General features: G+C 34.0%; 2 protein-coding genes across 4 annotated transcripts in view; both read left to right on the plus strand.

The window, feature by feature from the left end:
* LOC118282191 (protein qui-1) overlaps positions 1–12,729 on the plus strand; it is a 138,022-nt gene that overhangs the window by 48,993 nt on the left and 76,300 nt on the right. The gene's annotated exons all lie outside the window — the stretch shown is intronic.
* On the plus strand, positions 10,659–12,465 carry LOC118281928 (uncharacterized). Its single transcript, XM_050701444.1, has 4 exons — positions 10,659–11,151; positions 11,361–11,557; positions 11,761–12,344; positions 12,439–12,465. Exons 1-4 carry the CDS (start codon positions 11,021–11,023, stop codon positions 12,463–12,465), a joined length of 939 nt encoding a protein of 312 aa, XP_050557401.1. The 5' UTR covers positions 10,659–11,020.

Genomic DNA, 12,729 nt, shown 5'->3' on the forward strand with positions numbered 1-12,729 from the left:
ATTTTCCTTCTAGGCCATTATTTACTTCTGTACTATCATCTAAATTCCAGATTACTTCACAATGCTCCACGAACGTTTATCAAACACAGTCGTTAGGACATTATCAGTCCGTAGGAGCTCATAAATTAATCAGTATTCATACATTTTCCAGTCCGCCATTATTCTCATTCATTTTGCCGGCTAGATCTATAAATTACGCGGCAGACTCATCGTGTCCATTGAATTTCTCATTATTAAGGCTGTTATTATTGTCTCTGCATATTAATGTATGAAAATCTATTTATATAGGGTGTGTAAAAGTACATTATGGTTTTTAAACTTAGCGTATTTTTAAGTAAAAGTGGCAAGGAGTTTCTGGATGCATCATGCAGGTTCGCGTCTAACCAGACCTGAAAGTTAGAGCCTCATAAGGCACAATGAACTAATTAAAAGACAGAAATATTTTGGCAATCAATTTCTAAATTCGACTAAAATTGTGACTGACATAATATTTAACACATTGAACGTCGTAGTGGTCACCGGTGACTCGCATTAGCGGAGGATTTGCCTTCAACAGTTTCCTATTTGCAGTCAAAGACTTCAACGTCATTTTTGTTTTAAATAATTAATCGTCTCTATTTGAATGTGCTTATGATGTTTGGCCATAATTAATATTGTCCTAAATTTAGGTCGGACTGCACGAGGCCTATGTTCAGCAGTGGCTGATATGCAGAAGAATTTAAAGTTTGTTGACCCTAACAGTGCCTATTTAACTTCAAAGTTAGAGGAATCATAATATATCCAGGTCAAGTACCTACCTAAATTATTTTGCCACAATTGTTTCATCATAATCCTAAGAATTTAGATATCGAACACCGCTTGGCCGTCATGCTTAAGACCGCCATGTAGACGATCAAAATTAAATCGTAAGATTATGTACCTATATAATTTTCTATAATATGAACTCGGTACATCCCGTACACATAGTACGGTATTACCTGCTAATGAGCAAATACAATAGGTACCTATCAATTTGTATAACTAATCATCGAATTCTAATTGATTGATCTTCATTACTAGACTAATGTACTTCACACAAACAAACATACATCGCAAATTATCATCAAATACAACGTTCAGATGTAGAGTGTAATAGACAGACATGTAATTACATTCAAATCAAACCTCACTTTCACAACGAAACACAACGCAAGCGTTGTTTCACGTCGGTTTTCTGTGAAGCCGGTACATTCTGCCCAAATTAAAATTAATAATATGAAACACCTATCCTTGGTTCAAAATTGGCTGCCGTGCAACGTGTCGCAGGTTCGATTCCCGCAAGGAACAACTCTTTGTGTGATCCACAAATTGTTGTTCCGTGTCTGCGTGTCATGTGTATGCGAAGTTGTATGTTTGTAAACGCACCCACGACACAGGAGAAAATCCTAATGTAACGTAAAATATAACGTATAATCCTAATGTAAATCCTAACGTTTTTAAAAAGAATAAAAAAATATTAGAATTACCTATGTAACTACTCATATATCTCAACTTCAACGATATCTTCAGCATTAAAAAAATACACACTATCTCTAAAGCTTTCATTTTTTAAAGTTGTTGAAAAATATATTACATCGTGCTTTAAGCAGATACCGCTAGTATATTTAAGGGTTCATTTTTTATAATGATTTATTTAGAGGCGGTATCACCCTCAGATATTTATTGCTTGAGGGCGCGGACAGCTGACGCCCCATAAATATTAAGGGACGTTCACAGACTTTAAGGAGAACGTTAATTATTTCATTATTTACCATGAACGATAGTTGCCTTTTTAGCCAGTTTTGTTGGTAAGATCTTATAAGATACGATTTATTTCGTGAATAATTTCGTTTGCTTGTTGTAGTGACTTATGTGTTTATTTCTCTGATAAATTGTTTAAGTAATGCTGGAGTACACTTTTTGTCTGAAAGATTGTTTGATAGAAAAATTCGTACTTCTTACTAATATAAATGCGAATGCTTGTGAGTTTGTGTGTATGTTTGTTACTTAAACAATGGCTGAGATGGTTGGCTTCGATATTCAGCCATGAGTTTGACTACATGCACATCAGCACGGTGGCTGAACAACTGGCTGCCGCACAACTTATAACGGGTTCGATTCCCGCCCGGTGCAACATTTTATGTGATCTGCAAATTGTTGTATCAGGTCTGGATGTCACGTGTATGCCTGTAAACGCAACCACGACACAGGAGAAAAACTTAGTGTGGGGCAACGTTTAAAAATACCCTAAAAAGGGGGAAGTCGGTAATTTCCATTAATCCCACTGCTTATTCGGCTTCCTCTAAAACATGTTTTGTCACGTTTTTCGGTAAAAGGGTAAACAGTGATGGGTATTAAAGTTTATTTCATAGATTTCGCTTGAAACCGCGTTATTAATGTAACAGGAAAATGTGAATCGAGGTCGACATATTTACATAGAGTTGAGTATATTTAACTAATTTCATTCAGTGTGTTATTTTCCTTGGCTTTTCACTTCACGCCTTCTATTTTCTTTTTCCTTGATTTAACATAAATTTTTATGATATAATCAACATTTTTATTCGCGGTAAATGCGCAGACGGATCACCTGATGGTAAGGAATTGGAGCCGCCCGTGGACTCTAGACGAGTTATACATGCTTTACGAAGTCGTGATATCACTCCGGTTAAGCCAGCCTATTTGTGTCAAAGTATAGCTCTCCCACGTGTTAACGAACTAATTACAGAACACGACAATTCATGAAAACTTAACGCAGTACCAACAAAACCTATTGTGCGAAAACGCAAAAGTCTTTTAACGCATTTCGCAAAAGGTTTCCCTAGAGACAACCCGTCGCATGACTGAGCTCCGGTCTTTGGGGCCACATTAACGCACCTCTCGTCTGTTTGTAAATTAAATAGAATGGATTCAAAAACCCTGGCGGTTCATGTGTTCATACGTCAGTGTAATAAATATTTATACGTATGTAGAACTGTTCTTGTTTTAGTTTTGCGAATGTGGCCGCAGTCGGGGTAGTACCGGCCTTTTTAGCTATCGTGTAAAAGTTTCGCGTTGAATTTATGTGTATGTGTAGATAAAGTCTGGTTTTGCAAGGGTTGCCGTTTAGTACTGAGTGGTTGGACGTGTGAAAACATTGCTAACATCACGAAATGTGTTGTGTTTTTAGGTAGAAATATTTACGTCATTTCTACGTTCTTTTTTTTATTTGTGAAAAGGATGGATAGAGGATCTTCTATGTCAGATATTATTAGTATCACATGGAAAGATATCTAAAAACCTGTAAAGATTGAAATCAAGCCTCCACCTCATTACTATCAATCATCTAGTAACAAATATACCGTATGAGGAAATCTGTTACGGCTTTATTTACACCACATATTTATAATCATCTTGGCTGACAATACACAAAAAATAAGCGAAATAGAGCGAGAGTGATATTTCAATTTGTTACTTAACATTAGAATGCACATAATACAATTATATTATTACGTACAATACATTAAACTAAAAGCTCACGAAACAAATGGATAACAAACCAAACATTTATCACTTAAAATAATTTTGAGCTACTAAAACTTTATTATACCAAAAGCAAATTCTGTCTAATTTAGCGAAAACCGCGACCAGATAAATTGAGTTTTGTGCTTCCATTTGTAACTGTCTTAACTTAGGTAGATGTTCGTTAAAATGGCTACCGATCATTATATTAAATTATATTAATTACAATAACTTTGTGTCAACTATATTTCGCGTTATTTCCACTTGCAAACTTATATGAAATTATATTGTCAAATTGAATTTGGTTGAGGCTTTGCTTTTTTTTTAATCATAAGAGGCTAAACTGATTTGAATAATTTCACGTTTCCGAAAACAGGTGCTAAAATTGAGGAATTAAATATCTATTTTATGTAATAATAGTTGTAATCAATCGCCACGTCGTGTGTTGCGGAATGCTGCTCATGAATATGAGCCTCTTGCATGGCTTGAAACTAGTCGAGGTCCTCGTCAAACATTTACGTGAGTAAGCCGATCATAATAATTAAAAAAAATGTAGCGTTTTTCGGTAGCGTTTCGTTTACACTCGTTTTCTTCAAACTGACTATTTAGGTACTATGTTAAATAAAGATATATAGGGACCTAACTTAGGTACCAAACACAGGTACCTAACCCAACCTCCCCAAACACTTTTTACCAAAAAACCTTCAACCTTTTTCCTAATTTAATTATTGAAAACTAGTTCTGACCCTACTAATTCAATTAGCTGACCGTTCAACCTGAAATTATTAAGAAATACCTGTTCAAAGGTTCGCGCGAACTGTTTTTCCCTAACCAGCTTTAATCGAATATTCTTTACACGGATAAAAAGATGATATACCACTACTGAAACGTGTTTACATACAAATTAATTTATTGCATTAGATAGATGCAAAATATTTTTGGGTTTTACAGTTACGGTTTTTTGAAAATTTACATTTATTGCGTGGAGTCAGAAATGTAAAACTACGACAAAACGTTTCAGCTATTTTGTGGTGCCTTTTTCTATGGCGAAACAAAGTTCGCGGTGTCCGCTCGTTTTAAATAAAAACCCAATACAAGTGGTATAGAGTCCCGATTACTTTACCGTTGCAAGGCAAACATGTTTTTAATCAAATAAAAGTTATTATATTTGTTCTAAATAATAATATATTGTGTTTACTGTGTGTACAAATACCCATACTTCTATATAAATATTATGTTACGTCTCACAAATATATCAATGGCGTATTAAAATGGTCCGAAAATAATTTGTTTCCTGTTTGTGATACTTGATGTGTTTGTATACGAGCGATATTGTACTTTCTTTATATCTCTTTGTATCTACTAACTCTTCACGTTTGTAGTCTCCTAATATATTATTTACTAGCTGTTGCCCGTGACTTCGTCCGCGTAGAATAATAACTTATGAGATAATGTGTTTTTTTCTTATTTTCTAAAATAAAAGTAGCCTATGTTACTCCTTAGTACATCAGCTACCTGCCAGTAAAAGTCCCGTCAAAATCGGTCCAGCCATTTCAGAGATTAGCCGGAACAAACAGATAGACAGACAAAAATTGTAAAATTGTTGGCGTGTATGTATTGTATATTCATAGGCACGTACTAAAGTAAAAAGCGTTTATTTCATTATTACAAACAGATACTTGAATTTTATATTTTATAAGTCAAGATTTAATTACTTTGTCTGTAAATAAATAAAAAATCTCCTTACTAAATGGTAAACGAAGTTTATTTTTAGTATATAAAAGATTGTTAATTAACCTAGATTAAACTCAAATTCATAATAATATAATTTTGTAATCTTGGATTTCTAAAACAAAAAACTTTTGTTCAAATACCATTAAAAAGGTTATTTAGTTTGTAGTTATAATAAGAACAAGGAAAAGTCTTACAAAATTAACAAAATAATTTCGTAAAATAAACGTAAATATTTTATTAGACGCCATGTTGTTTTGTTATAAGTAATCATGAATTTAGTAAATAAAATTGTAAGTAAAAAGTAATTATAAAGTGTGTTTCAGTTCTCATAACTACTTCATACTAAATTATCTAAAAATCACGGTTTACTAACGTACATTTCGAGTCACAGAGGGGCACAAATTGTTACTAAGGAATAATTTTAATCATTAAATGACCGCAGTTAGCTACATAATATGGAATTATAACTACTGTTGTTGTTAGTTCCTCATTAACAATCAAAACATTATTTTCATGATTAAAGAGACTGTTTTACAAAACAAAATAGAACAAAAGAAAACAACTCTTAAAAATCTTCTCTTAGAACACAAAACGTTAAGCATTGACAATCAATATTCAAAGTCAAAGTCAAAGTCAAAGCATTTATTTCAATTAATCCTAAATTAGGCACTTTTGAAACGTCAAATTGAATTGTCCGTCAGTCTGTCTGTCAGTGAAGCTAGGCGCTCGTTCCAAAGTGTTGCTTCGAATGGAGAAGAACGAGCAAGAAACTCCATCGTTACTCTTTTCAAAAAATGTTTTTTACAATATCTCTGATACATTATTTGATCATTTACCTATTGTATATATATGTAGGAACAATGTAACGACAATACGACGTCAAAACTATGGGACAATAAAACCAATTTGTAAAGAATATAAATTAAAAAAGCGGGTTGTTTCAAACATAGTGCCCACACATGTACCTACACTTACAATTTTGAAATAATGCTTCTATTATCGTATTCGTATAAAAGTATGATCTGAATGTTCACAATATTTTACGACACAGTACGAGCCCTAACAGAAGGAAAGTTATAACCAATGCGAGCAATAAAAAACGTTCAACAATCCGTGAACATTATTCCCGAATGGGGGAAAAGGGACGGCATCACGTCAAGTTACACAGTTATCTCAACATTTTGTGAATATTCACAAAGAAGGATGGGATGGCAGCATATCAAGCTACACAGTTATCTCAACATTTTGTGAATATTCACAAAGAAGTAAGGAGTCGCAGCACATCAAGCTACACCATTTTTTAAAGGGTGACCCACTTCCTATTCCTGATGGCTCTTTGAGGCGCACTTGGAACGTGACGCGCCGTACGCACGTATCTGATTCTGGAGTTAACTAATCAAGTTACCCCTATCTTTCTTTTTAATATGTTTATCAAGTTACATTTTACTGTACAATTGGAGTAGGTTGGTCGGTTTCGATTGCCACATGAGGCACTATGGTTTGTCTTGTTCACTAAATAGGTCCTGTCCTGTCCTATTTACGCTTAGTTGTTAGTGGTAAAATTAATATAATAGGGCTTTTCCCCATCGAATAAAATGATTTTCAACCCTGTCAATTTGCAATACAGTTAAAAATAGCTTGATAGGTAAGCTAAAGTATAAATAAGGGACAAAAATTATATATTACTGAGAATAGGGAAAGAGTACCGTTCCTAGTCACCGCAGACGTAGGATTCGCTAGATCGATACAAATGGGCCGCAACAGGTGCGCCGTACAACCGACTCGTACTTCGTACACGCACTTTAGTAAACACTGTATTACGTAATATTCTTGTCATAGATATACAGGTCAGCTGGTCACTGGGTTCGATTACTTTAATGAAATTGACTGTGATATCATGGGGAGTCTGGAAATGCACCTAGTCGACTCGCCGTTTATTAATTTAGATCTACACAATCTAGATAGATTTTTTCTAGTTCAAAGACGTTACAATTCCAAATCGATGATAATGAGTAGTTATTAAAAAAATCTAATTAACTCCAGTAATACTTTTCAAGTAAATTGAACCCGATACTGTTTCTTAGACAGTCGTTCTTGCAGCTACTCTACCAATGAAGCAGTCAAAGGGAGTTCCAATGGGGGAATAAAATACATGACATATTATAATGTAATGCTACGCCTGTCATATTATGATACTGCCGTATCATACTTCCTTATCAACGAATACTTGTGTCATTCCCCCAAGCCACATTGCTGACTGTGCATACTTTACCTCACATTCCGACAAATATCATAAGAATGGAAAGCATAATATTTCTTCCCAAAATGTAATACATATTATTATGTTCTTGTTTGTTTGTCTGGTGCATAAATAAATAACTATGTTTGAAAATAAAAAAGTATGTAAAAGTAATATTAGATGGCGTTCTGATTGCTGTGGTTACCGTACCGGGCGTATACCGCGCAGCATAGGGCAGGAGTCAATAAGATAGTTTTTTTGTCAGTCAGATCCGACATTTGCCCAAGATTATTTGAAGATTTTACATCCCTATAAAAATGGCGTTTGTAGTTTTTATCTACCGTACTTTGCTGATTGGTTGTGGCTCATTCCTCAAAAGACCATTACAAAACGAACTTTTATGGTTCTCACACATCACTCTTTTTTCAAATATTACCTGGACTTTAAAAGAGACAATCACCTCTGAGATTGTTTCAGCATTTCTTCTCAGAGTAGTCCAGTAATTAGGATATGTCCGACCTCATCTAGATGTTTTTATAATAATTTTGACGTGTAAAAGTGTTATTTTGTAACCTATTTTCAAAACTATATTCATTGTTTCATTGTTACCTTTTTGAGTCAAGACAGAGGTTTTACCACCAAAACTTAATAATAATTTAATAAGCATAACACAAAAAATCCTTACTAATATTGCACCATATTCCGTTATTATTAAAAACGTTATATTGCGGCTAGAAGGTTGGATCGATATTTATGCGCGCCGCAACAGGTGCTCGGTATATCTGGCCTAATGGATCCGTGTACGCACTCCTATAATGAAAGTATTTTTATATTACCTACGAATACAATAGCTGGGGTAGGGTAGGGTTAGATGAAGGATATTGAAATGCTTGAATGTATGATGATATACATATATTGTATTGGTTTTAGGTTTACATTTATATTCTTCAGAATGAATCTGAATGTCTCAGAGGAATTGAAGATCAGTTTCAGGATTTATAGATGTCTGTAGTTTCATATCAATTTTTCGTTTCCCGAAATTTAAGATTAAATACCTAATGACTACCATCTGGAAGATACTGTTTACTTCCCCAATAATGAGTTGATAGAACTGGAGATAACAATACAGATAATCTAATAATACTTTCTATACATAAAATAATGTATAGACTACTATACTATTGTGACTACACAATACCACAAATATTATTATTATATATATATATATATATATATTTGACAAACATGTCCAAATCAGTTGATTAAATAAGTTTTCTATGTAATAAAATAGACGTGTAAATTATAAAACATCATAAAATCGACTCAAAAAGCGAAACAAGTCTATCCAAAATGTAACTAGGACCCATAAACGAATCGTAAACATCCATTAAGTCACAAAATACTAAAGCAGGCTATTAACGGATATATTTCACGGTAAACTGTGCACGGAGTCACGCGATTACCTCCCACAAATTAGGAGGTAACATTAATAATTCGTAATTTCCCCTTACCTTGGACACCTCAGGCTATTTTCTGATAACGCTCTGATTACCACTTTAGATGTCTTTATTGTTCACTTAGATGCGGGGTTTTGGTTTTTAGCTTTTAGTAATTTTCGACAAAATTGTGATTATCTTTTTGTTTACAAATTTGTAAAGGGTTGGAAGTATTAGTTTCCTGTTTAAAGGATAAAAATAATAATGGTTCTTGTAAAAAAGATAAATATCAGTTGACGGTCTAGGCCATTTAGGTATCCGGAGCTGCGGACTAGCCTAGGACCTAGCGTGTTTACCGGGGTCTCGGTTCGAAAAGCAGGAGTAATGAACAGGGTGGTTTTTAATCAGTAAGAATCTGACACTCCCTCTCGCCTTACCCAAGATAGGATAAGTCATTGGATGATTTTTCCCGCCTTAAAAAAGGCCGTTTAGATATCTTACCTAGTAATCAATCCTTAGACAGTTCATTTATTACAGTATGACATTATTAAATTTCTTACGGTATTAACAAATTCATTATTCATTTTACGCAAGCCATAGTAAAATTAAAACAAAAAAAAAGAAACTCATAAAACTCTGATTGCGCCATACAATATTAATTCGTAACTCGTCAAAAAAGTTTTAAATCTCATTATCTTGGCGTAGGCTTAATGGTTGAGCTGCGTGCCGGATTCCACCGTGTAATACACATTGGATTATGAGATCGCTGGCATCAAATGGTTCCTCATTTTTGAAGGCATTTTTTTGGTAAGTTGTTTAGTGGAAAAATACTAGAAATAGTCAACTTCTTTTAATAAAAAATATAGTTTTACTAACTGTGTAGTCTTTGTTCTACTAACTGTAATAGTCTGTCTCAATGGAAGGAATTACCATCAGGATCGAAGGCATGTACACTACAGGCTCAAGGAACTAAGATCTAAGTTCTGTACTTTAGATCTTAGCTCGGCCTAGTCTAAATGTTAGTATTCATAAACTGTGTATCAAAATGTTTTGTTACAATAAACACTTTTTATGTATTAGTTTCCATGAGTCTATCCAATTTCCTTTAAAAATATAGGTATGGGTATTTTTATTTCTTTATTTAAACTGACGAGAAACCCTTGAAAGAGTTATAAAATTGTTTTATAATAAAAAAAAAAATAGTTACTATTTGATGGCAGCCGAGTCTCCACTACAAGGTTATCGACTGTACGGCCAGTGTTGAGAATTGATGGCGGATTAATTTAATATAAAACATGTTCCTAAAGAATGTAAGATACATGTATTGTTTACCATACATCATTGATTAACAAAAACCGTAGTTTCATAGTAACAAAGATTCCATAGTAGATTCTTAATAAAGCTAACGATGTATGGAAAAATCCAATAGCCTTTTGCTCGTTACCTTTAAATCCTTTGTACCCCATTCTTTGAACTTAATTGCAATCCAACTTTTGCAATCAGAAATTTCGAGAACAAAGACAAAGGTGAATTGGGTGGAATGTACTACAGGTTGGATAGTATGTACTTTGAAAACTGTTTTCTAGACTGTAAATATCGCTGTATTGCGACGCCTTTTATCCTCGAAGGGGTAACATTATGGCTTGTAATGTCTCTGTAAAATGTACACCCACGCTTCACTATTTTTGTTATAAATTCCATGTAATAAGGGGTGAGTCTATTGCCATATAATGGTCACAATAGGGAATATGCATAAAAAATAAAATGGCCTGATTTTTTTTTCCCTAAGCTTTTAAGGTCGCAGTATTACACTCAATTCGTTATTTCCTAATTTAATATGCATTTAATTATTTAAAACTTAAATCAAAAAGTGAAAAATTTACGCGCGTAATTCAAATTTGTAAAACGCCTCGTGACGTCATAGGGCACATTATCGTCCTGTCAGTCAGTCACGTGTACCAACTCAACTGTCTGTCAAAGTGTCAACTCATGGTAGAGGTACAGCTTGTGTTTGAGAACTTTGAGAGAAAAATTGGTTGTATTTCTATACTAGCTTAGTTTTCTAAAATAGAAATATCAAGCATCATCAATAGCAATGACGGACAACGGTTTTGTGAAAGCACAGTCGGATAATCTTCCAAAAATAGATGCATTTATGATGACCACATATTTTGCGTCAAACCCAGATTTTACATCTGCTGAGGTTAAAGGAGTAAAAGCTGCAAGGTAATTATTGTCAAACATGGTATTTTTAAACTAGTAAACCTGTTTTTATGCATACGTGCACTTATTTAATTATTTCCCTAAATATAACCTCAAATGTTGTTTACATTCATTATACTTTATTAAAACACGTATGAATTAGATTATACAATCAATCGCATGTTTTTATGAGAGTAGGTAAGTAAGTAAACCTAGATTATTGTTTATTACAGGTCTCAACGAGAATCATACGGCGATTCAGCTGTAGGATATGTACAAATTAAACGAGAAGGGAACTTATGTGTAGTGAAAGCTCGCATCACACCAGAGCACAATGTTCGTCAGAAGTCATATGCAGTACAAGCTGTATGTGATGAAGCTGAAGAAACTGTAATTTCTGTGGAATGTCTGGATTGCGCAGCACACTTAGGTACGATCTCTTTTACTTACTTTGTGTTTGTGGCTGATGATATACTTGTTATCTAAGTAAAACTCTTGACAGTCATAAGTCATGTGTAACCATAAAGATTGTCAAATTATTATGAAGTCAAGAACTTATAGCACCATTAGGTTAACCATTACTACCAGAATGATATATTGTGTAAAAAACATAATTTTATTCTTTTGTTTTAGGAGGATGTAAACATGCTATTGCATTTTTAGCATGGCTTCACCGACGTAGTGAAGATCCTCCAAGTACAAGCATTGAGTGTTATTGGAAAAAATCCAAGCTTTCTTCAGTTGGTACTAGCTTGAAGTTTATTAAAGCAAAAGATATTTGCAAAGCACCTAAAGTGAATCCCGCATCAAATTCCTCAAGCACTGGCAATTTTTTAACAGTAGTAAAAAATAATTGTGTGAGTGTTGGTGATACAAATAATCATCTGATGAAATTTTATCAATCTCCAAACAATGCAGAGAGACTGTCGATCCATCATTTGATTCTTGCAAGCAAGGCTACAAACCCTGTTGAGTTTGTTGAATATTGCAAACTGGTAATGAGTACAGAAGCATGCGAACAAGCTGAATTGATAACTAAAGACCAAAATGACTGTCCATTATGGCATGAGCTAAGATATGGAAGAATCACAGCTTCTAAGGCATATGAGGCTGCACATTGTAAAGTTCTGGATGGTTCCTTAACGGAGAACATATTGGGAGCAACCAAACTAAAGGACACAGAAGCTATGAAAAGGGGGCGATTTTTAGAAAGTCAGGTATTAAAAGAAGTAGAGAAAATTAAACAAATAAAAATAAATAAGTGTGGCTTAAAATTAAATGCGGCTCATCCTATAATGGGGGCTTCTCCAGATGGGGAAAGTACTGTGTACAGCATAGAAATTAAATGCCCATCATCAGAAAAAGCGTTGAGCCGTTATATTGACAGCAATAGTGAAGTGGCTCCAAAATATATGGCACAACTACAACTTCAGATGCATTTTGGAAATAAAAGTAAGGGTCTTTTTTGTGTTGCTGACAATAATTTTGAAACCTCTAAGAAAGTAAATATTATAGAGGTGGAATATAAAAAACAACTGTGTGAAACAATAATAGAAAAATGCACACTGTTTTGGCATCAAGCCATTTTCCCAAAAATAGGTA

The sequence above is a fragment of the Spodoptera frugiperda genome, chromosome 20 (genome assembly GCF_023101765.2).
Source record: "Spodoptera frugiperda isolate SF20-4 chromosome 20, AGI-APGP_CSIRO_Sfru_2.0, whole genome shotgun sequence".
NCBI classification, from domain to species: Eukaryota; Metazoa; Arthropoda; class Insecta; order Lepidoptera; family Noctuidae; genus Spodoptera; species Spodoptera frugiperda.

Coding starts and splice junctions, on each gene's coding strand:
- LOC118281928 (XM_050701444.1), top strand. CDS start 11,021: ATGACGGACAACGGTTTTGTGAAAGCACAGTCGGATAATCTTCCAAAA. Junction 11,558..11,760: donor GGATTGCGCAGCACACTTAG/GTACGATCTCTT, acceptor CTTTTGTTTTAG/GAGGATGTAAACATGCTATT. Junction 12,345..12,438: donor GGCGATTTTTAGAAAGTCAG/GTATTAAAAGAA, acceptor GGGCTTCTCCAG/ATGGGGAAAGTACTGTGTAC.